Below are 26,818 nucleotides of genomic sequence, written 5' to 3'. Positions count from 1 at the left end.
GGAGATCGAGCCGCGGCACGCAAGCGATCGACGCGGCGGTCCTGTCGTCATCAGCGAGGCGCCGAACTTTTGATTGACATCTCCGAAGTCGTCCACTCCCACGTCCGCACGTCCATCGCCATGTCGAATGCCTCAATAACGTCTCAATTCGATCTGTACGTCCGGTAGCCGCCTCGTCTACCCCTCGCAGCCATGCGCGCCCCGCTGGCTTTCTCCGCAAAGGCCTGGCACGGCCCAGGCAACGGAGCCCTGTTTTCAAATATACAGTCGCGCATCTCGACGACAGCACCCGCCATTTCGAGATCCTTCGCTACGACGCCGATACCGAAAGCCTCAATACCCAAGGCGTCACCGAACAGCTGCGCGCCATCCCTCTTCGCCCCGTCATCAATCCTCCGATCCGCAGTCGCGGGCACCACACGTCACAATGGCTTACAAAGCCCGGCTCGTATGTTCACTACATCGCGACTGCTAGCGGAAGCTTCAAGCAATGCCAAGCCTGCGAGGCAGCGTGTATCATACCGAGAGGAAATCAAACAAAAGGGCATCGTGGACCTGGAAGAACACGATGGTGAGCCGGAGAGCGAGGAACAAGGCTTTGCGAAGTCTGAAAAGGCGGCGCAAGCAAAACAGGTCAATCTGAGCGCCAAACTCAGCAAAGACGGTTCTGGCTCCAGTGGTGCACCAGGTGGCATGAAGGAGATTTGGAGACTGATCAAAATTGCCCGACCTGAACTGGGCGTACTCTCCTGGGCCTTCCTGTTCTTACTTCTTGGTTCTGGCATTTCTCTCTCGGTACCCTTCTCGATTGGCAAGATCTTGGACGCCGCTACCTCGACTGAAAACACCAATGGTCTACTCTTTGGTGTATCTCCATCTATCTTCTACTTCGGACTGGCAGGTGTCTTGACGACCGGCGCTGCGTTCAACTTTGGACGTATCATTATCCTACGCATCGTTGGAGAACGCATCGTCGCACGTCTTCGATCCCAGCTCTACCGCAAGACCTTCGTCCAAAATGCCGAATTCTTCGACGCCAACAGGGTTGGAGATCTCATCTCCCGTCTCGGTTCGGATACCATCATTGTTGGAAAGAGCATCACGCAAAACTTGTCCGACGGTCTACGTGCGCTCGTTAGCGGTGCAGCTGGTTTCGCCATGATGGGTTTCGTCAGTCTGAAGCTTACCGGTATCCTCGCCTTGATCGCTCCGCCTGTCGCTCTCGTCGCCTTCTTCTCCGGTCGGTCGCTGCGAAACCTCAGTCGTAAAATTCAGAAGAACTTGGGAACGTTGACCAAGATCGCCGAAGAGCGGTTAGGGAACGTCAGAACAAGTCAAGCCTTCGCTGGAGAGGTTCAAGAAGCATCACGATACAACCGGCAGATCAAGAGGATATTCGCGCTGGGAAAGAAAGAAGCCGTGGTTGCCGCGAGCTTTTACGGAAGTACTGGACTAATGGGCAACCTGACCATCATCTCTATCTTGTATGTCGGTAGTACCATGGTCAAGAACGGAGTCATCTCCATCGGTGAACTCTCCTCATTCTTGATGTACACCGTCTATGCTGGTTCTAGCATGGTTGGTCTTTCCGGCTTCTACGGCGAGATGATGAAGGGCGTTGGAGCTGCCAGTCGTCTCTTTGAACTCCAGGATCGCAACCCAACAATATCGCCTACCAAGGGTTTGCCAGTCAAATCGGCGCGCGGACCCATCGAATTCAAGAACGTCAACTTCAGCTACCCAACCAGACCTGCGGTAACCATCTTCAAGGACCTCAGCTTCAGGATCGAGCAGGGCACCAATGTAGCTATCGTGGCACCCAGTGGAGCTGGAAAGTCTACAGTTGCCAGTCTTCTTCTGCGTTTCTACGTCCCGAACTCTGGAACTGTCACAATCGACGGCCGAGACATCACCACCCTGAACGCGAAGCAGTTGAGGAGGAAGATCGGTTACGTCGGCCAAGAGCCCGTACTCTTCTCTGGCACAATCGCAGAGAACATCGCATATGGCGTACCCAACGCTACACGCGCTGAGATCGTGGCTGCTGCACGCAAGGCCAACTGCCAGTTCATTAGCGATTTCGTGCGTACAACCCTTATGATATGAGAGCTCCGCTAACAAGTACAGCCTGATGGCCTTGAAACACATGCCGGCGCCAGAGGTACTCAACTCTCTGGCGGCCAGAAGCAACGTATTGCTATTGCACGAGCACTCATAAAGAAGCCCGACATCCTTATCCTCGACGAAGCCACGAGTGCTCTGGACGCCGAGTCTGAAACTCTGGTGAACCAAGCGCTTAACAAGCTTCTCCAAGAAAACAACACAACTATTAGCATCGCCCATCGTCTATCAACGATCAAACGGTCCGACCGTATCATCTGCATCGACTCTGAAGGTAGGGTAGCCGAGGAAGGCACCTATGAACAGCTCAGCTCGAACCCAGAGGGCGCATTCAACAAGCTTATGGAATGGCAGATGAGCGGCGGTGATGTGCCTGCTAAGGACGTCAAGGCCCCAAAGCCTACGGAAGAAGAGGAAATTGAGCGAGAGCTTGATGAGGAGAAGGAAGAAGCTGCTGGCCGCAACCGCGTCTAGTGAAGCTGTAACTTTATTTGTATCACATTCAATGGCAGTCGTGGCGATTTTGCGCGACTCTCCTGCTTCTTCATGGAAGCAACGGTGGGCAAGTCCGCCGCCACCAACAATGAACCCCCACACAGCACCAGGGTTGCTGCACGTTTCGGCTCAGACACGCATTTCAAAAGCAAGATGCGCTCCGCAGGGAGACCAAAGAGTGGTCGCCCTCTTGCCTGACGCTATTTGAGTGGTACTATTTGATCAAACATGAGAACTTCTACAATCAAGTTCCCATATTGCCACTAGCCTTGGACATAGTATCACGTTCTGACTGCCCAAGCATGTGAGGCTTGCAGCTATAATCAAACAATCATTCTCCTCTCAATATCACTCCATACTCTGCAAGACATGTCGGGGCGCTCCGCTAGCTCCTTTAGCACCCTGATCGCATCTTGCATGGCAATGTCATCGCATAATCAGGTACGACACCACTCATAGCACGCACCACAACCTGATATATGAGAGGCTACCAATCAAGGCTCAATTGAACACACTAGCGTACCGAACGAGGCAATGTGCCCGTACATCGTGAGGTAACGCCATGGTGACGTCATGCATACCACGCAGTCTAGACCCTCCACACCTAACGCGCGCTGACGCGATGTATACCGTGATGTCAAACAACGTGCCATATAATCCCCATCTCACTCCACATCAATCCCATCTATACCAACCAATTCCTCCCTAATGCTCAACACCACATCCCGTCTCCTACGCCTCTCCACATCCACACTCACAAAGCGCATCCCAACAACACCCATTATCAAATCCTTCAGCACAACCACCCCCCGCCTCTACGCTGCCAAAATGGACGCCTTCAAGAAAGTCGGAAACCGCGAGAACGCGCCCCCAAAACACGAAATGGTGCACTTCCCCGGCCTGATGAGTGAAAAGCGCAGTTTCGGCGACTTCCGCACCGTCCTGCACACAGGCCTCTACTCCCAAATCGTCGCTATGGAAGTCCCCGTCAACGGCGAGATCGGGGATGAAGTACATACTGTAGACCAGATCCTGCTCTTTACATCAGGAAAGGGGCTTGCGACGGTGAATGGCAAGGATCAGGAGGTCAAGGCGGGCGATGTTGTTGTTGTACCGGCTGGCACGCAGCATCAGTTTGTTACCAAGGGGGATCAGCCGCTAGAGTTGATTACAGTATATGCGCCTGCTGAGCATCTGCCGAGTAGTGTGCATAAGACGAAGGAGGAGGGGGATAAGGCCGAGGAGGACGAGATTGATGAGGCGCCTGAGTGGGCGTTGAAGCCCAAGGCGGAGAATGAGAAGAATGGGTTGGTTAAGGAGAGTGGGAAGTACTAGATGGGGTGTTTAGCAGACTCGAAAATTATGAGTAATGCATAGTTCTATTGGTATGCTCCGACTAGGTCGCGACAATGCATGTTCGGATTGGTCGCTGACTGTATTCGTCAAGGTCGTGCTACAAACTTCCTCATATTAGTTCACAGTCGTCTTATGTGAATGTCTCACTATCGTAGTTTTGACACTCATCTGAGGTACAATGATCGCTCTACGCAGCGTTTCAATCTGTTCGTCTAGGCCATGCTGTCCGAGCGTATACTTCGGCTCGTGACCTAGAGGTTCACGTAGTGTTTCGTCTCCACACGATGATGCGGGCCGAACATTATACCTTTGAGACAGCAGCCTTAAGAAACAACTTGGACAATATAGCAGTTCTCTTGAAGCTCGGAGCGGTCTTCACACGAATGATTCTGCTTTTTCGTATGAGCAAATGTCTTTGCTTATTTGTTGATGGTGAGCTGAAAATCGAGGCGCTGTGTCAAGGCGAATTTTTTCTGTATTCTTTGTGTAAGACGGCCTGACATGACATCGCCAGTCGTCTTCACCTACATCTATGGCGATTTGCATTTTAAAGGAAATCCAACAAGGGCGGTGACGGATACAAAAGAGTGACTGTCCCGAACGCGAGAGAAGATACAAAGCCGTTCCAGGCCACATAGTAAAGATGACTAGGAAAAGCTACGCGATCCTGTCCGCGCACCCGTTGCTTACCCAAAATTCCGGCCTCTCTAACCACTGCGACCGGCGTCGGGGACCTTCTGCCGAAAGATACTGCCTCTGGCGGAAGTTACCCTGGAGAGAACCGCGGCGACGATCTGGACCTCGTGATCTGTCCCAAACGTCTTTGTCATATTCCACGGCTTCTTGTCCTTGAGATCGCTCATTTTCTCTCCAAGCTTCACAGCCGAACGCTGAGTGTTGTCTCCCAGTAGAGTTCCCCAGAATCTACCTGTTTGCGGGATACGGACCCTGTCGCCTTCGATCTCAGATTCAGGCTTGAAGTTGAAGAGCAGCCATGGCGCGCCGGGCTTTCCGTTCGGCTCGATAGCCACGACGAGGACGAAACCGGAATCGCTCCAGGGCATCTGTGCAGGTTTGCGGGTCAGTTTGTCGTAGGTATTTCTCGAAGAGTCGGAGAGGGTATCAACCCTGCCCAGCTGCATGAACGTGAAACCTGTATCATCGTTGCCAGTGGATGAATTGCTGGAGGCGGATTCGTCTGACTCGGCATTCTTGCGCCGGTTGCCACTCTGAGCGTTTGCCTTGGTCAGGTTGATACCGAGTATAGATCCAGGTAGGATCTCGCGCGAATCCATCTCGTCAATGTCGTGATCTTCGGGGACTATCTGTAAGACATCTGTGCTCAGACAGTAGTGATACTTGCGATGCATTCCCAGACCGATGTATGAGCGTAGGTCGGTACTCAACATGTCACAAAGAGTCGTGCGGGAGTCCTCGGAAAGAAAGTCGGTATTTTCAATGGTCTTGATGAGGTCGGCAGCGCTTGCAGGTTCGGGGAGTTGTCAAATGAGCTTGCACCGCTGTTGGCTCCATACCCGATATTTCTCTAGACTCGCAGGGTCAGGGAGTAGCTGGCGCATGAGATCCTGGCAATCGTCCTCGACATTTGGATTGTTCGTACGGAAAGAGCCGTCGTCGTTGCGGTAGCCGTTCGTCGAATGGGCTATCAGCTCTGCTGAAATCCTCTCGCAGTCGGCGTCAGTGAGATTTGCCATGGTTAGATAGCTCTCGGGAGTGAAGTTGCGAGTTGAGAAAGGTAGTCCAGGGTTTTCGCGGATGCGACTTGGGTATGCTTATTCTGCCAGTTGTTCGCTTAAATACTCGCTATGACGAGTGCTTCTAATGTTGTTAGTCTCTGGCAAACGCTTGGTAGCTATCTAGGTAGACACAATCACCGAACGAGTGGGTGTGAGTCAACACACAAACTACTTAACCCAATCGTTTGGTAGCTAAACGCAATCAGCACACGCATAGCGCAAGCAGCAATCCCCGACCACGGTCGCTGCAGGGCCACAATCAGTTGTTACGGAATGCTCATTCCACCCGAGGTTCGCTGTGCGACGGAATGTTGTTCTTTTTGAGTTGTGTTCAACGCTGAAATGAACCCTGGAAGAATTTGCCGAGCCTTGGATTGTTTTCTTTACAGCGTAAGAAATGCCAAGTACCTACAGCTATGTACGTCAGTAAGATTGAGGGTCCTCGTTTTTTATTCGTACGATCAAGATTAGGACTCGTATCATTGTGTCTTTTATACAGTTCACTTTGCACTCGGACTGAAGTAAGTATTTAACGAAGCATATCGCATGGCCAGCTAACCTTTCTGCATATTCCTAATTAGACCTTGGAAATTCGGAAATTCGGAAAGTGGGGGAGAAGTTCGGACACGCTGCTGGACACGCAGCGCGATTGTTAGTTTTATCCATTGGTATCGAAGAGACATATGCTGCCTAGTGTGAATCGATTATGAACTCGCCGTGATATTCCATGGTAACTTTACTGTTCGGGCGGTGTATGGGTTTTCGTCATAATGCAGCTGGGTTAGTCAGGTATTACTACAAGCGGTAAGCAGGATTCTCAGTGATCTCACAAACCTCCACATTAGAGTGACGAATGGAACAGTGCCCTAATTCAGGCTCGTGGCAGTTGCTTCACAGATCTGCAATTGGGACTCGAGGCGTGTGGGGCCGCTAAGAGAGCGTTTTCAACGTTCTTCCACCATAGCGGAACACGGTAGTGACGCGGGCCCTGTGCGCGTTCGCGGTGGTGGGTGGTTGCATGTCAGCCTTGCCGTGGCGTAGTATGACATGTTTAAAAGCATTCTAAGTTAGAATACGGGTGTAAGTATCAGGCATACCCTGGCATTGGGCCAACTCAAGTCATGGTGCGGTAAGTTTTCGTGTGGCGTTGCAACGACGTAATAGCGCTGCAATACCCCGATCGCGATATTCTCGCAAAGATGCTGGACGCACTCATGATGAGGGGAAACATGGCAGGACTAGTGTCTTTAGAGAGGAGCAACGGCCGGAGTCACGATAGGTAGCTCGCGGGGTCGGGCTCTGAGCCGAAGTTTGGTTATCAGATGCGATAACCGCCGAGAGACCGAGGACCGGGCGGCGTGACAATGGCACGTTACAGGATTTGCGCGACTATGTGCCGAGAAGGTCTGCGCTTCAGTTCATAGTAGTTGCGGTGAAGGCTGGTGGTGTAATATAACGCGATGGGTGAGCACCGTGATCAAGAGATCGGGCTGATGCTGTGGGTGCAGCCAAGATGGTCGTAAGATGGTTTGATTAAGGTCTTTGTCGGATAAAGTAGGACAAGACAGGCGGGAATACGAGCGGTTTCGGCGTTGGGGCGCTGGTAAGCGTCATTCGGCAGAAGTGGGCGTTCGGGATGCTCATCTCAGCCTTGGAGGCGTCGTTGATCGGCAGTAGGAAAAGCGTCCGGGCGCGGCCTCTGTCGAACATTTGTCCATCACCACCAGGCCTCACCTCATGCTCACACCCTCTGCCACGGCTAGAATCCGCCCAAGACGAATCTATTCACAGTCACTGTCCATTGTGTCACCGATATCGGGAGTTAGCAAGCAGCTGCCACTCGGCCGTGTTCGTTTGCCAGCCAGTCGAGGTGAGTGATGCCACGATCTGATAAGAAATTCGGTTGCATCAAAGCATCAGATAACCACCACGACCCCCCACATGCTCTGCTGTCGCACATCTCCGTCGTCCGCGGCCACGAGCAAATGCGCCATGCATACTTGCACCGCGCCTTGCTGTTGCATTGCATTCTCCATGGCCATACCAAGTCAGCTCTTGCTAACCATGGTTCGCGCTAGCAGTCCCCTTTGTCGCGTCCCCGGCAGCACGCCCATCGCTCCTTCACCTCACTCCACGCAGGCACATGGCAACCTCGACAGCGACCATGCCCAGCCCCATACCTACCACGGCGACTTCACACCCTGACGACCCAATTCCCGCTGAGCCAAAGGATATCCCACAGCTCTCACTCCGGCCCTCGCCGGCACAGCAGTCGCAGCCCGAGCAGACGTCGCCCAAATCTTCGGGCGAATCCACACTATGGACCACCAGTAGCGATGAGTCCGAGGCGCCCATGACGCCAATGACGGAGCCCGATCAGGGCGTTGAGGAAGTAGTCGATAAACTACAGGAACTGCCTACCTCGGCTGTCAATTTCTCTGGCCAGACGCGTCCTCGCCGGGCATCTACCACGCTCATTTCAGACAACCCGAACGACATCAGACGGATACTGGGCGAGGGTGAGACGGCCACCAAGCTCATCAGCCAGTGTTGCGGTGGAGGATGCTGTCTGCTCAAGACACTGGCCCCAGACGCATCGTCGCCCAACTTCATACCCGTCGTCGTCCCCGACAACCATGCCTTCCGGAGCCTCAACCTTCAACTGGGTCCGCTCGCCCTCGATAGCGAGCTCACCGACACGATTCCACTCCCTCCTGCCAACATGTCCTTTGATCCCCTGCCATCCAAGGACACCAAGTACGTCTCGCAGGTGCACAAGACACCACCCAAGTACGTTCAGCCACACCCGCCCTACGAAGTCTACTCGGCACCGCTCTACCACGCACGCGAGTTGACCAAGCCGGGCGCTGAGAAGAGAACCATCCACTTCGATATCGACGTTACCGACTACCCCGACGAGGGAGGCGTCGACTTCAAGGTTGGTGGTGCCGTCGGCATCTGCCCCCCCAACTCGCAGGAAATGGTTGATGAGCTATTCGATCTCCTCTGCATCCCCAAATTTGTCCGCGACAAGCCTGTCACACTCAAGACCCAGACCGGCAGATGGCCGACCATCTGGGGTGAAGACCAAGCACGCGAGCTTGTCACAACGAGACGCGAACTGCTGACCTGGTGTGCCGACATCCAGTCGCACCCGCCCACCAAGAACCTCCTTCGCGTGCTCGCCGAGTATGCCGAAGCCCCCAACGAGAAGAAGATCCTGACGTACCTTTGCTCTGCTCAAGGACAAGCAGCCTTCTGCGACCTCCGTACCACTTCTCACTTTACAGTCTCACAGATGCTCAGCGCATTTCCTTCGTCGAAGCCGCCGCTACCGCACCTCCTCTCCGTCCTCACTCAGCTAATGCCTCGATTCTACTCCCTCTCGAACGACCCCCACATCTCGTCGGCGCGCCCCGGCCTACCCGGTACTCGTCGCCTCATCGAGATGGCCGTCACAATTCACGAGACACCCGATTGGCATGCTGAGGGTGCTACACGTACAGGTGTAGGCAGTGGCTTCATGGAGCGCATGGCACACGCCTTCATCACAGCCGAGAATGAAGGTGTCGATCCCCGCAGCATCCTCGATCTGCGCATTCCCATGTTCCGCGGACTCATGGCCAATCCGCTGTCAAAGCAATTTGGTGGTGAAGGTCCCATGGTGCTGATCGGAGCGGGAGTCGGTATGGCTCCATTCCGTGGTTTCATCTTGAATCGATTGAAGAATGCCAATTGCGCCAACAAGATCTGGCTCATCCAGGGTGTCCGAGACTCTATGCTCGATGAGCTCTACTCGGGTGAACTAGGCGACCATGAACGCGAAATCAAAAAGGTCGTCCAGAGTCGGAAGGTCAAGGTGGGAGGCTCCAACGAGGTCAAATACGTCCAAGACGAGGTGCGAGTACAGGCTGATATCGTCTGGTTCGTTATCAATGCTCTCGACGGACGTATCTTTGTCTGTGGCTCTAGTAAGGGCATGGGCGAAGGTGTCGAAGAGTCTCTAATTGATGTTGCGATGCAAAAGGGCCGCCTGAGCGAAGCGCAAGCGAAGGAGTTCTGGGCCCGAAAGAAGGAGGACGGACAATACATTGCCGTAAGTACACTTTCCAATCATGCCTACCTTACACATGCTAACGAGTAAGCAGGAAACATGGTGAACATGCCCTCTCTGAACACCTGTACATACAGTTACGGCTTCCGTTTCACAACCGCGTCTCTATCCTTATCGCTACCATATTGCCACGGCGTTCGAACAAAAGGAGTCCTTTATAAATCATATAGGCAGAACAAACATTGGTACGCACTTTCAGTCGAAGTTGGCTGTTCATGGCTTCTTCGTTTTCTGGGTTGGGATATTCATCATTACATTAGAAGGACATGCGCGCAAGAGCATGGCGTTTGTCAAAGGTCGGAAACAGGCAATTTGTTTGCGTTATTACTATTGTCAAGTCTAGATCATCATATCACATGTCGTTGATAGTAGGAAGTGAACGTAATGAAAGATGTTATTACAAGTTGTGGTATCCTGTGTCGAAAGCTTGGTGCTTCAGTGAAAGCTAATATACTCCCAGTGCATTTGATAGCATTTCTAGGGGTAGCTACAATATATAGTGCATCATATGAAAGAATTCTTTGAGGTAGAAGTATACAATACTTTGGGAACCATCTATTTGTCAGATTTTAATAGGACGTATACTACACGAGTCTTGGCCACACCCGGAAGCATACGTCTTCACGAACGTTAATTGTTCCACAAACTATTCTTTGCCACAGACTTGAGGAGTTTATAGAACCTGTTCACAATGCAATAGCCTGTGTTGCTCATCACAAGTTGATCGTAAACCTTGGTTTCAATGTGTCTCAACCGTGGTTCTCAACGTTCACCGCTCTACAGCGTTGTAGCACTTTTGTACAAACGGCCCTGATCACTGATATCGTAGCGGGAGATACAACATCATTCCTCTGTTCGTCCACCCTCCATAAGGACTAGAAATATTTGACTGACACGCCTTCTCATTCATCATACCGTTCAAGCATGGCAAGCTCAAATTCGATCCATGCAGCCACTCTGCTGTATAGCCAATTTCATAGAATCCCAGACGAAGTCCTTCTCCAGATTCTGCACTATCTCCCAAAAAGCGTCAAGCACCCCAAGCCGCAAGCCGACGTATTGAATGCGCTCTCGACATGCAAGCACCTAGCACCACTTGCCCGAGAGGTTCTCTTCTGCGCACCAATACTATACTCAAGTAAGGCCGACCACTTCCTCGCTTCACTCTTCCAGTACCCAGACCTGCGATCCAAGATCCGAAGCCTCACCATCGAAACGAAAATCCGCGGGATGTGCATAGGACCGAATCCAAGTCCAGCAATCAGCCCCGAGCTACTAACAAAAGCCATCAGCCACATCAGCACATTAGACATCTACCAACACACAAAGCAGCAATTCACCGAATCGCTCCATGCCGGTAACGAATTCGACGGGCCTAGCACCCTCTTGAGTCTCGTCACGACCATGCTACCGAACCTGCAAGAACTGTATCTCGGTGGCTCGATACTCTACAACTTCCCTTTCCTCCAAGCCCTGTTTACCTCCAATAGCAGCCTCTTTCCAGCTCACAACCCCGATCTAAGCCCCCTCCTTTCTCTTTTCAGCCACAAGCTTACTGTCCTCGAATTGCCCAACGACTTCCGCATCGCGCCTTCCAGCCAGTCAGATTATCGAGGCTCTGTGCACGGTATTCCTAGATATTTTCCGGAGTTGCGCACGCTTATGTTGCCGAGTGACAATGTCGTACGTGCATACTACAAAGAAGTCGTGCCGTCCAAACTCGAACGGCTGGTTTTGACCAACTGTGCCGGTAGGGAGGCGGAAACGTGGGTTGGAGAGGTGTGGTCAAGGCGAAGAAAACGCTCTTTCCTAGTTTCGCAAGTGTAAGTTTGTATCACAGTTACCGTGGAAGTGCGGCTAGATTGAAGTTTCGGGAGTGTATGAAGAAGATGGGTATAGTGTGTAAGTATTCCTCTCGATCAAGATTTCGTATGGACGTTTGCTAACTTACCTTGTAGTCTATCAGTATACTCCAGACTATAGTCTTTGGAATACCGATGGGTCCTTCCACCCGTGGCTTTATGACGGTATTGAGCTTGATCTTTCGGAGGCAGCCATGCATGAGAAGGGGCGTAGGTTGGATAAGGCTAAGAGTGATGAGAGGAAGAAGAGAGAGGCTAGGAAAATTGCATGGGGTCGAGTTGCAGGCGTGCAGAACCAGACAAAATTGTAGGGAGGAAATGCGCTTGCATTTTGTTTTTCGTATCAGAACCTTGGATGAACTCATCCGTAAGACCAACGCATCGTCAATGCAATGTTTCGTTAGTACACCCGCTACAAGCAGACTTTCCCAATCCTATCCAACACCCGGCCAACCTATGCATAGTCAGTTTCCACATCGTTGTATCGAATCTCTCAACTCTGAACTTACTCCAAACTGTCGGCCCATCATTGACCTTTGCAACATTAACCCGATCCCCCACCCTCCACACCTCCTCTCTCCCTTTCCCCCAAAACCCATATCGCCCAAACACCGGACTCCACTTTGCCCCTACATCAATCCTGCGATCCTTTTGCAACCGCTTCAGCACCTCTCCACTCGGCCCTTCCCCCGGTTTCCCCGTCTTGTAGTCAATGTTGATGCTCTTGCACCTCACACAGTTATGCGGAAGAAGAATCTCCGTCCCGCCCTTCACACTAACCTTGCCCCAGTAATCTTCTTCGTACGGTTCATACGCGCCCTCAACCACGATGTTAGGACGGAATTTCTCGATGTCCATGACCATCCCCTCTGGCAACCGGGACGAAACATCATCGAGACTTGTCTGCGAGCAAAACAAATACGGAGCGCAGTCCGCGAAAGTGATTTTCCAGGTCTCGTCTGATGAGGGCTTGTGCAAACCCATTGCTTTCTCGACGTACGAAGTAGTAAACGGGACGTATTTCGATAGGAAGCGGGTAAGTGGCGAGGGTTCTGCGGGTTGCATGTCTTGGAATTGAACGGTGCGTCGGTTGGAGCCCAGGTATACGAAGATGACTGGGTAGCCGAAACAGGAGGTGAACCAGTCGTTGTACTTTTGAGGCATTAGGAAGGCGGAGGTGGGGCTGGAGTGCATGTCGATGTTGATGGGGGATAGCTTTTCTATGTCGGGTTCTAAGGGGATTTGGATTGATGTTGCTTTTGATGAGTCGCCGTAGGCGATGTATTTGACCGTGATGGTGTCGTTGGACAGTTCTTGGAGGAATTGTGTCATCTCGGGGTATTTGGCTACCGCCATGTTTTTGTAGCCGTCTTCGGTTTTCTGTAGGAGCATGAAGGAGCCTGAGTGGTATTAACATTGTTTCAGTGTAGAAAAGATGTGGGAGGCGTACGGTCGTGCTTGAAACCATGAGCAGTGGCAACGGCTTCGGTGACCTTTACGGCCCGTAGCGACTTGATGGGGTAGATATATATCTAGCAGTGCTTTCATCAGCAAGCGTTCTCTCATCTCAGAACCATTCATCCTACCGCAGAGATCTTCATAGCCGTCAATCGCTGCATCAACGGGCTGAGAAGGTTGAGAAGTTGATACATGCCGAATGGCACGACGCAAAGTGCCGTGACGATCCATATCGGCGACACCTTCTCCATGTTGAACTTGTACTCTTCCTCCATGCTGGAAGGGCAATCCGAAAATCTTGGGAGATGGAAGCGACGGTAGTCTTGGAAGGTGGTGTGTTTGCGGCTGGAGATGTGCTGGCCCACGTGTACGCCTTACCAAGGCGCCAAGACATGTCAAACCTACTTAAGTAACCTCGGCCATCGGGCATCATTGATCCTTCACTAACAGGCAGTGGTTCTAGTGTCATGCGACAGTCGTAAAAAGCTGTACTGGGAGATATATGTTAAAAGGTCGAGGCTAAGATGGACCTCGATACCTAGATGTTCATAATCTGAAGCAAAAACGGCCTTACCCTGTCGGCTACACAGAAGACGCTCTTGGGTAGCTCAAATAAGCTTATTTGATCTTGATTCATCTAGTCTCAGTCCTATGATTCAGGCCCTCATACTCTCTTTCCGAACACTCGGAATCGCTTCACACCTCCATCGGGAATAATCACCAACTTCGCATGCGTGTAGCCCCTGCCAGCCACCTCCTTAAGCTCAGCCTTATACTCATGCTCCTTATCCGGGCCCGTCTTCTGCGGCTCCAGAACCTCAACCCACTCCTTATCGTCATGAGCAGGATCCTTCTCAAAGCTTCCAGCAAAGACCTGCACCTTTTGCGGGAAGTTACCCCTAAAGTGCGCGGTATCAACAACAACGTGATCGATTTCGCCCTTTGCGCCTAGTCTGACAATCGTCCAGTCGACATGTTCGCCACGCGTGCGCTTCGTCTCCCATCCATCGCCCATGTCTTTTCCGCGACCGGGGAGGAGGAGGTTGTCTTTGGTGCCGAAATGTTGGTCTGAGCACGATGTTGCGACGCCTCCCATGACTGTTGCCGAGAGCTCGAAGATGGCATCCGCGGATTGGGGGAACACTGGCACGGCAACACCGTAGAGGCGGAAGCGTGCAATGCCACCATCGGGGTACATGAGAAGCCGGACATGGGTGTACGCCTTTTCCGTAATGTTTACTAGCTTCCATCCGTGCCGTTGGCTGGGTCCGCACTCTTGCTTTGACAGAATTGTCTCCCAACCTTGGTAGCTTGGCTTCTTCACCTCCTCTTCCTCCTTCTCATCTGTGATAAAAGCACCCTCGACAGCAATCTCCGGTGCATGGTTTCCATTGAAATGTGCCGTGTCAATCTCTACACCTGCTACCTTTCCACTCGCGGTACCAAGTCTCAGCACCACCCAATCGGCAGGTTCGGTGTTGTGACGTCGGGTTTCCCAACCGTCATACCAAGCTCCCGTGTGTACAAAGACACCGGGTTTGCGGACTGGTGGAGTCGGCGTTATGAGATTCTCCGCTGCAGCGAAGAATTCATCACTGAAGGACAAGATTTTGGAACCAAGAGGTGCAGATATGAGATCTGAATGCTTGTTAGGTCTTCCTTGAGAATGGCAAGGATGATTGGCTTCTCACCAGTGTACTGGGACTTGAAAGTAGTGTCAATCTCATCAATTGGTATCGATTGCGCAGTGTTTGTAGCTACGCTTTTGACATCTTCTGGTGATATGGTGCGAATCTCCATCGTGACAGTATAACATGCAAGACGGATAAGAAATAAATGCAGTACACTGGAGAGAGGAAAGTAGAAAGTTTGTTTTGGGATTTGGCTGAGTACCAAGAAGTTATGGCGGGGTGGTGGAGTAGTGGGGTAGCCAGACCCTGCGTGCCAACAACAGCTGCTGTTATCGGAATCCGCCGATGCCTCCGCCGACTCGATGGATATTGACGGGCCGATCACGGAGTGATACCGATAACTAGATAGCTACCTTACATAAGACTCTAATTATCGACAGTAATGCCATGTATTGCTTGAAAAGTGTTTGACTCCTCTCGCTGCGAGATGGGCCGATGCTGCAGTAAACGCGCTCTTTGCCCGGCGGGCCGCACGATAGGGAAAATTTTATGTGTCCGAAATTGACGCGAAAGATTGAAGTAATGGTAAACAGATCTATGCATACCCTGATACTATGGTAATATCCAACACGTGCGCTGTTACACCATTCGATCTCCCCAAAGGAATCAGCATCGGTCCTGCGGTCGCAGCCGAAACAATGTGTCTGCATTCTCAGACCCAGTCTGCGTGCTGTAGGTAACCGATAGTGTTCCCATTTGGCCCGTTTGCTGGACCAGGTGCCACTGATCTTTTCAAGTCGTGTGTGGCAACGTGACAAAGGACGCGATGTTCAACAACAACGAGATCCTAGAGAGCGAAACTTGAAGGAATCCAGTCTTCGTCTCAGCCAAGCAGTGTGGAAGTGACTATCGAGGTCTCAATTAGCAGGGTTCGCAACACTGCCGATCTTCATCTTCACCCATAGCTCGGATCATTCCACTGCGTCTCTGAATAGTAGGAGCTCCCGTTCTTGTTGTTGCCCCCATTCAAGTCCAACTTGGCCATGAATTCGGGGGGTACGGTGGGAATGTATTTCCGCTCTCGTTCCTTGTTGACACCTCCAAATCCGGCACCGTAGGTGATGAGCATGTCCGTTGACGTTGGAAGCGAAAATGGCAGCATGTATGACGGGTCTAAGAGAAGCTCGTCCGGTGGCTCGTCCTTCTCGTCTTCTTCAGACATACGCGAAGGCGCAGGCGATGGTTCGACAGGTTTATCTGAAGTAGGCCTGACTGGGGTGGTTGGTACGGATTCCGATGCTGGCGGCGGATTGGGCGACCTTGTGCGTGCGGCTTTACGATCAGCGGCAGCTTTTTGTAAATGTACGATGTATTTCGACGCGCTTTTCGGGAGACCCTTCTCGCCCACTTCAGGCCGGTAATATTTCGCGGTGTGTAGTAGCTGTTGAGGCGACAGACGTGTTAGCTGTTGCAAAGTACCCACGAGCGACTCCAAATCTTCTCCAAGTGAAGAGAAGCACTGGAGCCATTGCAGAAGTTGAACTAGAGGCTCGAGATGCCGTTTAGCAGCGTCCGCGGTGTTCTCACCGGTAGAAGTCATGGAGCCGTTCTCGTAATGTTCGGGTTGCCTGTTGTTGGAACGAGCCCAGTCTTCGAGCGTCGAGACGTTCATACGTATTTGCATAGCTTTTGTTCGTGCAAGATACTTCCGGTTTGACATTATGCGGTTGAAGACTTCGGCGGAAAGCCAGTAAATCAGCTGCGATAGCACCTGTGCAGCTATGACGGAGTGCACATCGTACAAATCGAGGACGAACAGGGTTGATGATAGGAGAGAAGTGATGTTTCGTGGTGACGGCTGTGCTCTGCGCTTTGGGGACGGTGGCCGGAAGCGTTTCTCGAGGGGTTCTAACGGTTTCGCTTTGGGTTTAGACCGAAATATTTTCCATTCGTGTTGGAACTGTACGTCTTCAAAACCAGGCATGGGCTCATGGTCGAGCATTGCTTGGTCCAGGTTTTTGTCCATCCTGCGCTCAGCGTCACGGATAATCAAGATGAAAATCTCATTGATAAGTTCCGCCATCTGCAGTTGAAACTCAGTAGTCGCACTCGTGAGTCCGCCGTCTTTCTTGAGGTAATGCAAAAGCAGTGTCGCATTGGACATCCAGAAGGCCAGCACAGTCATATCCCATTGGTGCTTTTCTACAACGTCGTTTATCTTGTTCATGGCAGATACCAGCAGGGTCTCCAGAAGTTCCGGGTTCGCATGATAGTGTGCGTAGCGGGCACTCAGGAAGAGTATGTTTGCGGGGACTGGCTTTTGCGACGGAGAGCGCTGCGGCGTCATATTTGTGATGATGATGTCCAGTATACGTTCGAGCTCGCTTTCTTGGAAGACAAACATCTGGTCGTTGAGACACCTGTCCCAGATGAACTCCTGCGCTTCCTCTTCTGGTTCTTCGGGGGACTCGGGCTGTTCGTCCAAGCCAAGATTGCCAATATCAACCTCGAGATTGAAAGCACTCTCCATCATCATGCGCCGTTTCAAGTCGTTCTCCTGCATTTCTTGCTCGAAGCGGTCCTGAGAGAATCCAGAGCTGTAGAAGTCGTCACCAACACCGACGTTGCCAATCGCGTAACCGCTCTCATGCAGGTAGTCGGACAGCTCGGTGTTGGGCTCGACAAAATCGAAAGCGGTTCTACCTCCAGAAGACTTGACATCTGTCGATGCGCCGTGGTCAAGCAGAAGTTTGACGATGGCCTTGTGCCGGTTTGTCATGGCCCACATGAGTGGCGTCCAGCGATTCTTGTCCTGCATATCAACAGTTGCACCCTGCTCGAGAAGCGTAGCTGCCACGTCCTCATGTCCAAAACAGCTTGCGTAGACTAGTGGGGGCGTGCCTTCGGCGTCGACGCCGTTGATGTTGATGTATTCCCGCGTTTTTCCGTCCAGCAGTCGCTTTACCCTTTCCAGCTCACCGTTCGATGCGGCCAGTGTGAAGAGCCCTTGTAAAGCCTCTTTCTTTTCCTCGTGTGACAACTTGTCGTCGGCGACAACCTTGGCTTCGTCGCCCGCATTGTCGTTCTTGAGGCGCGCTTGGTGGGCCAGCATCTGCACTAGGCGGCTATCGCTATCCTCAAGCTGCTGCATATCTTCGTCGCCAAACGTCGGATCGTCGAGCGAGAGGTTGAAACTGAGCGGGCGGGCGGGCATGGGGGTGGTGAGAAATTGCGACTGCCCTAGGCGGCGTCAGTTCCTAATGGCTCATTGCGCCTTCCCCATGCGGCACTTACCCTGCCATGCGTCGTAGATCTCGGTTTCCTCATTCATAATGGTGACAGGTCGCCTGTCATTGAGGGAAGTGGGCAGGTCCGAGGGGAGCTGTCGTGGCCTCTGGGGTTCCCCAAGGTCGCCTGAATAGGCATGCTCGTGATCGGGCGAGTCCATTGTGTGACATTGGATATGGTGGATGTGGCAGGATGTTGTTTGCAATGAGAGCGGCTACGTGTGCGGGAGATTCATGTGTCAAACGTCGAGGGATGCCCGGTCCGCCTGTAGTGGGGCAGCTTCACTCCCACAGTGGCAGTGAGGCAGGCAGGCAGAGGGTGGTATGGGGGCGCAAGTCGGTCGCAGTGGGAAGTTGCGACTGGGCGTATTGCTGAACCGCCCGGCGGAGGTGGTAATAATGCAGCGTCGGTATGCAGATGATGCAGACGGCACTACTGGCCCTGAACCACGATGATGTCGCTACCAACGGCTCCAGCCCGAGGGCTAACGCGCCAGGCCGATCTTCCGCTATGCCAGATACAGCCGTCCCAACTTGCGCGGGGGGTGCTCCGCATGCCAGCCACACATGGTCCACGTTGATATTCGCTGCGCGTGCATGCTTGGTTTTGGTTTCAGAGGGCGTTGGGCTGGGCAGGGAAACGTTACTTTTGCGTGCGGTGTGTTGGGCGCAAACTTCTGCTGCAGCGTGCCCATGTCGATTATGACGTCTAAGAACAAGCGCGAAGTCTGAGCGCATCTTCTCAGTCCGTCTGCTGTGGCTGGAATGCCATCAGTAAGCACTCCACATGCGCGTCTACTCCCTCTAGAAGCCTGGCATCAACAGCCTACCGGACTCTCCTTTACGCCCCTCCCGTCGCTCCCAACACCCTCGACGCCCGCGCTCTTGTTATGGCAGTCGCGCCTACGCTGATGCTGTGATGGATAGATCGAGCGCCTGGCGACTTTACCTTATACATTGATTCTCTGCATCCCACCCAGAGCATGTCTTAGATCCCTGGCGGTTGCGAACATCCCAAAGACACAATGACTCGACCGGAAGGAGGCGGGCGCCCGCAGCACTTCTCGCACATCTTTGCGCGTCTGCAGGAGCTCCAGAACTATGGCTGGGATACGGACATTGAGCCCTTCCACTCGGTAGGAGGCCTCGCATGCACCCAGGCTGCCACTGCAACATGCTAACATTGTACAGTCGTATGATAACTGGCATTTCTTCGGTTACGAAAAGCAAGCGCCCAGGCAGGAAAGACCGCAGTCGCGGGGACGAAGCGCCCTAACATCCCCCACCTCTTTCAAGCAGTCGCATTCGCCCGACTCCCTCACCCGAAACCGTCCGTCCATCACCCACCGCAGTTCGGGTTCAGATGCGAGCGCCTCTACCGTACAAACATATCGCACCAACACCACCGCCAAGGGCGTCGCGAGAGAAGGCCGATCCGTCGTATGCCGTGTCTCGCAGCAGACTCTGCGCCTCGAACGCGAGTTCCAGCTCGCCAAACTTGTCGTCAAGGAGTCGGATCCAGAGTGCAAGCACTTTGTTCGTCCCATAGAGTTTGTAAGGCTATCCACCAAAGCCGGCGAGGAGCCTCTTGTCGCCAGCATATTCGAAGCCCCAGGGCCCAACTACCTCCATGACTTGGTGAATTTCGGCCCCAATTTCTGGAAAGTTGGCAGTCATGGACACAGTGGTCAATCAGATACTTCATTGCCCAACCGTGGGATACCTCTCCTCACCTTCCTCGACTTTGCCGTCGGATCAGTCGAGTGTCTGGAAATATTGCACCACGGTCACGAAATCGTCCATGGAGAGATTCGGGGCGATGCTTTCCACTTCGCCGAACACGGGAATGTAAAGATGATCAATTTTGGATCGGGCGCGCGATCTTTCGAGAACGGACTGACAAGCGCGGGTTGGAGCACCTTGTCAAAAGAGACTGGCATCGAGTTGAAGTTGGCTTTCATATCCCCTGAACAGACTGGACGAATGCCCGCTGAGCCCGACACGAGAACCGACATTTACAGTCTTGGCATCCTCTTTTACACAATGCTCTGCGGACAGACGCCATTCGAGGGCGCTACGGCTCTCGATGTCATGCAGAACGTCATCAGCAAGCGAATACCTCCAATCTCTTCCAGACGACTAGACATCCCAGAGGCTCTGTCCGAGATCATCCAGCGCATGACGCAGCGCAACATTGAGGAGAGATACCACTCCACTTCAGGCCTGAAATTTGATCTCTTCCGTATCCGCGAGCTTCTTTACGAAGGAGATGTAGAAGGCTTGAAGGCCTTCCATGTAGGCACCAAGGACATCAGTTGCTTCTTCAACTTGCCCCTCAAACTAATCGGGCGCGAGAAAGAACGCAAGACTATAGTGGATGTGATAGAACGGGTAGCGAAGCATCGTCGGAGTAACGTCAAAGCGTTGCAAAGCCTGAGTTCAGGTTCTTCCTTTTCAGATCAACGACGGGACCTGCAATTTGACGATATCATTTCCGAGAGCACTAGCTCAAGAGGTTCCGACAGCAGGCTCAACAGCGTTTCGGCAGATACACCTGTATTCATGGAGAGCGCTCGGTCGATGCAACAGGGCTCCCAAGATAGTGTGGCACAATCGGAAACCTCAACGGCTGAAGGAAGTGTGGACAATCGGCCCCAACTGCAATCCGCGAGCCGAGGCCGATCCAACAATAGCATTGAAAGCACTGGACTCTATTCTCGCTCTCACCCCCAGTCCAGCGAGGGCCTAAGAACTCTAGCCAGCACGCGAAAACTTAGACGCAAGGCTCGATGTGAGGTGATAGCTATCGCCGGTGCTACCGGGCTGGGTAAATCTCGTCTCGTCCAGAGTGTCCAGAGCACGGCAAGGAGCACTGGCTACTTCGCTATGGCTAAGTTTGACCCCGCCAAGAAAGCACCATTTGACCCCATTCTTCGGCTGATGTCTTCTTTCTTCCGCCAAATATGGTAAGTCTCTTTGAAGACTGCTCCCAATGCTTGGAACTGTACTAATTCCAGCCAGTATGTACACTCATCCTAGAGATTCTTGGTTTTCTATGGCAGCCACTAATTTACACCTCTCTTTGTAGTCAGTGAGGCGGACGTAACGACAGACTTTCACCAAAGATTGCGCCATTACCTTAGGAACAGCGGAGTTTGGACGGTGTTACGGACCTATCTTGATCTCCCAGAATGGCTCCTTAATACGAACGGTGCAGCAAAGAGTCCGCAACATAAAGACATGGAGTCCACTAAGGATCTGACTCGACGGGCATCTTCTCCTGCTGTTCACTGCGGGTCAGCTGGGCATACTGCCGAAGCCTGGCTACGAAGCGGAGGTGCTTCGAAATCCTCTAGATTCATGAATGTCTTCATAGATGTTCTACGACTCCTTGCAATGCACAAGCTTTGCACATGGAGCTTGGAGGATGTCCAGTATGCCGACCCCGAAAGCGCTGAGCTGATTCACCACATCGTGCAAGCTAAAATCCCGCTTGTCCTTATGCTTACGTATAGCGACGAAGAGACCCTACCCCGAGAACTCACCCCACTGCTGCGTCATGCTACCAAGGTACAGCTTCTTCCTTTTGCAGAAGCCCAGACCGCCGACTACGTGGCTGAGACCCTTCATCGGGACCATCAGTATATCCTTCCTCTGGTAGCGGTAATCCAGGAAAAGTCTCGAGGCAACCTCTTCTACATACGCGAAATACTGGACACTTGCTATCGCAAACGCTGCGTGTACTATGAGTGGCGGGAGAACAACTGGGTTTTCGACCTAGACAAAGTCTTCGCCGTTTTCGAGAGTCCAGAGTATGGATCATCCGTTACGACTGACTTTATAGCGAAGCGGTTGACCGAATTACCATCTTCCAGTAGAAAGCTCTTGGCGTGGGCATCTCTCCTGGGTGGCACTTTCTCTTTCGAACTTTTGAAAAAGCTCCTTCAGCCTACAAACAAGCCCACAGCTAACCGGAGATTGCCACTGTTCGACAGAGATGAGTGCGCCGTCACAGCTCTTGATGCAGCACTGAAAGCCTACGTACTCATGCCCGCTGAACAAGATGCTCGATTCAGGTTCAGTCACGATCGGTACCTGACAGCGGCTGTGAACTCCCTCGACAAGGAATGGGATACGCAATTGATGCACTTCACCATTGCCAAGATGATCACTTCCGGCGAAGAGTACAACGACGACTCAACGTCAGGTTCCAAGGCCTTGTACATGCAGAGTCGCCACATATGTCTCGCTGCAGAACTGATCAAGACCAAGGAGACAGTTCGAGCTCCATTCCGTGATATGTTGTATCAAGCTGGAGAAACTGCATGCGAGTCGGGCGCGCGATCGACAGGCATCTACTATTTCGCCCACAGTCTCATGCTTCTACAAGACGATCCATGGGACGATAATATGCCGGACGTATCCTACCAAGAGACGCTGCAACTTTTTGTGCGCTCGGCAGAATGCTATTGGCATCAAGGTATGTTCGATGAGGCTCTCAGCTTGATTCGGACTACCTTCCAGCATGCCCGCGATCCCTGCGATATGGCTAGCTCCTTCATTCTACAGTCGAGGGTGTTTGCTATTCGCGGCGATAGTTTCGGGTGAGTAATATTCCAGACCTCTTCTGTGTATGCACCTGGAGCAGATTGCACGCTTGCAAGGTAGCATGACCCTTACATGTGTACCTGCCGCCTTTCATCACTACAGTCATCACGATAGTCAGCTAACTGTGTCACCATCTACAGTGCGTTCCAGGCTCTCAAAGACTGTTTGTCTTTGCTAAACTCCCCGATTCCTCCGACCACATGGGAGGCGTGCGATGCTCAGTTTCAGCAGATATATGGCACGCTTCAGAATATCGATAAGGAGGAACTACTCAAGCGCCGTCCGTCTCCTGATGACCGTGTCCTTATGACTATTGGGCCTGTGTTCATCGAACTCCTTAGTGCGGCGTTCTGGTCAAATAGCCTGCTTTTCTATCAGGCGACGCTGAAGCTTATCACCGTCCATCTCGAAAAGGGTACCATGTCACAGGTTGCCCTTGCGTACGTGCATCTGGGCACTGTTGCGGGTGGTCGTTTCGGAATGACGAATTTCGCGGTCGACATGGGTGCGATTGCCAAGCGGATCTTTCAAATGGTAAGTTATGGTTGTACGAAGTGCATGTGAGACATATACTGATTTCGTAACTCTACCGCTGCAGTTCCCTGAAGACTACTACACCCTGGGAAGAGGTCAAACTCTGCAGCCAATGTTCTTGGGTCACCTCGAAGCGCCTGTGGGCGATCTGATCCCGAGCTTAGAAACAGCCTTGCAAGCTTCACTGACTGCTGGCGATCGCATCCTCACACTTTTAAATCTCGGTGTCCAGGCTCACTTCAGAGTCATGGCATCATATGACGTTGCAGAGTTGGAAGCCTGGATTGAGGAAACACCGCTCGATATGCGAAACTGGCAGAAAGACTTGCGGGGAGGAGTCTTTCTCATGGCTGCTCGCCAATATGCAAGAGCGCTCCAGGGAAAGACCGACTCGAGCAATGCTCTGTCGCTCCTCTCAGATCACGATCACAATGAGGCCGATTACATTGCGTTCCTCGAAAACACGGCCAGCAATCCCAAGCGTCCGAAGTCTATATATTTCGCCACTAAACTTCCGTTGTTGGTACTTTTTGGTCATCATTCGGAAGCAGTGGCTCTTGGGGAGATGCTGCTTCCGATGCTCAGCAGTCTCTGGTCCGAAAGACTCAATTACTCGGTCAGATACTATCTATCGCTAGCATACATGGCTGTTCTCCGAGATAAGCCTGCTCATAGCCGGAGAGACGAGATGGTAAAACATGTTCAAGATACCCTAAAATTGCTCGAGACATGTTGCACCATCACTGATGTCAACTACCGGGGCTGGATACATCTTCTCACAGCCGTCCTCGGGGATGTCAACGCCGACCCGCAATCGGCGTTGACGAATTACGAAGCAGCCATGGAGCATAGCGAACGTTACGAGTTCGTTTTGGACGAAGCGTTTGCTCTCGAGCTATACACTGCATGGCTGGTAGACAAGAAGGCCTATAGGGCGGCTCGACATTCATTAAAGGACTGCGTCTCGATATATCGAAGGATGTCAGCGTATGGAAAAGCAACCCACGTCACGAGCCGGTACGAGTGGCTAGTGCATCGCGGTGCTTCGCTCACGACAGTGGACCAAGCTGTACAGACCTCGATCGTAGACACGGGTAACACGGCTTTCAGACTCGAGCAGAATGACCATGATCAATATCTAGGAGCGGAAACTGCGGTGGATCGAACACAGAACTGGATAGTCCCGGAAACACGGCGCCAAGAGTCTGCCCCAGCTCTAGACAATGGTCTCTCGGCTGTCGGCCTGGACATGCTCGACCTATCATCAATCTTGGAGTCGAGCCAGGTCCTGTCCAGCGAACTGGTTGTCGACAAATTGATGGCGAAGATGAGTACCATCTTGCTCGAATCTACAGGCGGTACCTTGTGTGGCATAGTGATTGAAGACTCGCAAATCGAGTGGTCAATTGCCTGTGTTGCCACCAATGAGCCTGACAATGACAGTGGATTCTCTTCCGGAGTCACATCTTTCCCCGCCAGTCAACCTCTGGATACTGTGGACGATGTTGTTGCGCGGCAAGTGACGCTCTACACACTCCGCTTCCGTGAGATAGTTTTTGTCCAGAACCTGCTGGAAGACGATCGCTTTTCCAATGTGTCGGATGCCTACCTGCAGCGAAATCCTGAGGGAAAGGCAGTCATCTGCATCCCGATCCTACACAGTGACCACCTTCTTGGCTCAATCTACGTCGAGGGTCCACCAAATTCGTTTACCGAACGTAACACTCAGGTTCTTCGACTACTGGTAAATCAGATTTCCATCTCTCTAGCCAATGCACTGCTTTTCAAGGAGGTCGAAAGAGTGTCGGCAAGCAACGAAGCAATGCTTGAGATGCAGAAGCGTGCTCTGTCTCAGGCGCGGGCAGCAGAGGTCAAGGCAAAGGAGGCTGAAGCCATAGCTGTGCGCAATATGAAGCTTAAGGAAGAAGCCGCCAAGGCGAAGAGTTTGTTCTTGGCCAATGTGTCGCACGAGTTGCGCACACCCTTGAACGGAGTCATCGGTATGTCCGAGCTGTTGAAGGCTTCACCGTTAAACTCAGAACAAACCGGATATGCCGATTCGATTCGCGTTTGCGCTGATACACTCCTGAGCATCATCAACGACCTCCTCGACTATTCCAAGCTTGAGGCTGGGAAGATGAACGTCTTGGAGATGCCGATATCGTTGAACGAAACGATCGCAGAAGTAGTCCGCGCTCTAGCCTACACGAATGCCGAAAGAGGCCTCAAAACCATTGAGCAATTGCATCTGGATCCGGAGATGCTTGTCATGGGCGACCCTGTTCGACTGCACCAGATTCTCATGAACTTGCTGTCCAACAGCTACAAATTTACGCCAAGAGGATCTGTCACTGTCCGCGCCGTTGTTGATCAAGAGACAGATGAATGGGCAGATGTGACATGCAGTGTTATAGATACTGGTATCGGTATCCCAGACGAACAGAAGCAGAAATTGTTCCTTCCTTTCTCGCAGATAGAGTCCAGCTCTGCTAGGAGTTATGGTGGCACTGGTCTTGGTCTCAGTATCTGCAAAGCCCTCATAGAGAACGTTATGCATGGTACAGTACGTCTTGACAGTCAACCAGGCCAAGGTACAACAGTCACGTTTTCGCTGCGATTCAAGAAAGTGCCAAAAGCGGAAGCAGGAAGTCGGCAGCAAAGGATACGAGAGCTAGATCCTATGGCGAGGTTCTCAAGCCAGGAGAACAACGGTCATGAGCAACTGTCAGGTACCTGCATCGATCTCTCCACAATACCCAGACGGGAACTACGCGTCTGCATCGCGGAAGACAACTTGATTAACCAGCGCATCGCAATCAGCTTCGTGCAAAAGCTTGGCTTCAAATGCGACGCCTATCTCGACGGATTCAAGACCATCGACGCTCTTGAGCGTGCTTCGGAGAACGGCCGCCCGTTCCATTTGGTCCTCATGGACGTGCAAATGCCGCACTGTGATGGTTACGAAGGTAAGATATATCCTCTTACTCGTCTAGCACCTAGATACTAACCATGGAAAGCTACAAAACTCATCCGCAAGCATCCAAATCCCGAGGTCCGAAATGTTCTCATCATCGCCATGACCGCTTCCGCCATTCAAGGAGACCGCGAGAAGTGCCTAGAATCCGGTATGTTTGAAAGCTCAATCTGCGTCCGTAACCTTTACTGACTCACCAGGGATGAACAATTACCTTGCGAAACCGGTCCGCGCGCAGACACTCAAGGCGCTACTAGACTCATACCTGAACAACAACAATGAGGTGGAGGAAATTCCCAATCTTGCGATCGAGGCGAAGAAGCTGGTCAAACAAGCGTTGAACGAAGCTGAAGCGCTGCCTGATATCACAAGTGGCAACCAAGATCTCGCGAAACAAGCACAGAACGGAAATGCCGCAGACGAGGGGATGAAGTTGGAAAGGCCATCCAGTGTTCGCATGAGCACCACCCAACACATATTACCCAACGGCAAGACGGAGCCTGTACCGCCTTCCGAGTAAACCCCGTTCTCTTGGCCAATATCAGGATTGACGGGTGGATGTTTTGCTACTTTCCGAGTTCCCGTTCGCTTTGTAATAGGCCGGTCGTTCCTGCATTTCAC

General features: G+C 52.2%; 9 protein-coding genes across 9 annotated transcripts; 5 read left to right on the top strand and 4 right to left on the bottom strand.

Moving 5' to 3' along the window:
- Window positions 1-2,960, top strand: BKA58DRAFT_235479 (ATP-dependent permease MDL2). The gene is made up of 2 exons (XM_046166577.1): window positions 1-2,082; window positions 2,128-2,960. Exons 1-2 carry the CDS (start codon window positions 193-195, stop codon window positions 2,593-2,595), a joined length of 2,358 nt encoding a protein of 785 aa, XP_046021884.1. The 5' UTR covers window positions 1-192; the 3' UTR covers window positions 2,596-2,960.
- A 347-nt stretch (window positions 2,961-3,307) lies between these two features.
- BKA58DRAFT_391094 (RmlC-like cupin domain-containing protein) lies at window positions 3,308-4,321 on the top strand. Its single transcript, XM_046170886.1, has 2 exons — window positions 3,308-4,001; window positions 4,064-4,321. Exon 1 carries the CDS (start codon window positions 3,325-3,327, stop codon window positions 3,949-3,951), a length of 627 nt encoding a protein of 208 aa, XP_046021883.1. The 5' UTR covers window positions 3,308-3,324; the 3' UTR covers window positions 3,952-4,001; window positions 4,064-4,321.
- Window positions 4,322-4,679: 358 nt separating this feature from the next.
- On the bottom strand, window positions 4,680-5,787 carry BKA58DRAFT_472103 (uncharacterized protein; the record flags this gene model as incomplete). Its single annotated transcript, XM_046175264.1, has 2 exons — window positions 5,508-5,787; window positions 4,680-5,435 (listed from the first exon to the last, which is right to left on the bottom strand). Exons 1-2 carry the CDS (start codon window positions 5,685-5,687, stop codon window positions 4,680-4,682), a joined length of 936 nt encoding a protein of 311 aa, XP_046021882.1. The 5' UTR covers window positions 5,688-5,787.
- A 1,880-nt stretch (window positions 5,788-7,667) lies between these two features.
- On the top strand, window positions 7,668-10,301 carry BKA58DRAFT_391089 (uncharacterized protein). The gene is made up of 2 exons (XM_046170885.1): window positions 7,668-9,825; window positions 9,878-10,301. Exons 1-2 carry the CDS (start codon window positions 7,873-7,875, stop codon window positions 9,887-9,889), a joined length of 1,965 nt encoding a protein of 654 aa, XP_046021881.1. The 5' UTR covers window positions 7,668-7,872; the 3' UTR covers window positions 9,890-10,301.
- A 466-nt stretch (window positions 10,302-10,767) lies between these two features.
- Window positions 10,768-12,016, top strand: BKA58DRAFT_462398 (uncharacterized protein; the record flags this gene model as incomplete). Its single annotated transcript, XM_046174845.1, has 2 exons — window positions 10,768-11,593; window positions 11,802-12,016. 2 exons carry the CDS (start codon window positions 10,768-10,770, stop codon window positions 12,014-12,016), a joined length of 1,041 nt encoding a protein of 346 aa, XP_046021880.1.
- BKA58DRAFT_472101 (uncharacterized protein) lies at window positions 11,961-13,503 on the bottom strand. Its single transcript, XM_046175263.1, has 4 exons — window positions 13,292-13,503; window positions 13,156-13,237; window positions 12,215-13,105; window positions 11,961-12,159 (listed from the first exon to the last, which is right to left on the bottom strand). The coding sequence occupies exons 1-4, from the start codon at window positions 13,436-13,438 to the stop codon at window positions 12,140-12,142; spliced, it is 1,140 nt and encodes a 379-aa protein (XP_046021879.1). The 5' UTR covers window positions 13,439-13,503; the 3' UTR covers window positions 11,961-12,139.
- Window positions 13,504-13,682: 179 nt separating this feature from the next.
- On the bottom strand, window positions 13,683-15,079 carry BKA58DRAFT_235429 (galactose-binding domain-like protein). Its single transcript, XM_046166574.1, has 2 exons — window positions 14,855-15,079; window positions 13,683-14,801 (listed from the first exon to the last, which is right to left on the bottom strand). Exons 1-2 carry the CDS (start codon window positions 14,961-14,963, stop codon window positions 13,828-13,830), a joined length of 1,083 nt encoding a protein of 360 aa, XP_046021878.1. The 5' UTR covers window positions 14,964-15,079; the 3' UTR covers window positions 13,683-13,827.
- Window positions 15,080-15,626: 547 nt separating this feature from the next.
- On the bottom strand, window positions 15,627-18,524 carry BKA58DRAFT_235442 (DIL and ankyrin domain-containing protein). The gene is made up of 2 exons (XM_046166575.1): window positions 18,089-18,524; window positions 15,627-18,034 (listed from the first exon to the last, which is right to left on the bottom strand). Exons 1-2 carry the CDS (start codon window positions 18,240-18,242, stop codon window positions 15,750-15,752), a joined length of 2,439 nt encoding a protein of 812 aa, XP_046021877.1. The 5' UTR covers window positions 18,243-18,524; the 3' UTR covers window positions 15,627-15,749.
- Window positions 18,525-19,106: 582 nt separating this feature from the next.
- On the top strand, window positions 19,107-26,717 carry BKA58DRAFT_322332 (putative histidine kinase HHK1p; the record flags this gene model as incomplete). The annotated part of the gene is made up of 7 exons (XM_046167843.1): window positions 19,107-19,217; window positions 19,273-21,047; window positions 21,174-22,685; window positions 22,830-23,223; window positions 23,288-26,189; window positions 26,241-26,348; window positions 26,398-26,717. The coding sequence occupies 7 exons, from the start codon at window positions 19,107-19,109 to the stop codon at window positions 26,715-26,717; spliced, it is 7,122 nt and encodes a 2,373-aa protein (XP_046021876.1).
- Window positions 26,718-26,818: the final 101 nt, after the last annotated feature.

This window comes from Alternaria rosae (genome assembly GCF_020736505.1).
Source record: "Alternaria rosae strain MPI-PUGE-AT-0040 chromosome Unknown BKA58scaffold_9, whole genome shotgun sequence".
In the NCBI taxonomy this organism is placed as follows: domain Eukaryota; kingdom Fungi; phylum Ascomycota; class Dothideomycetes; order Pleosporales; family Pleosporaceae; genus Alternaria; species Alternaria rosae.
The sequence above is the reverse complement of the archived record's forward strand: the minus strand, read 5'-3'. Positions and strand labels throughout refer to the sequence as shown.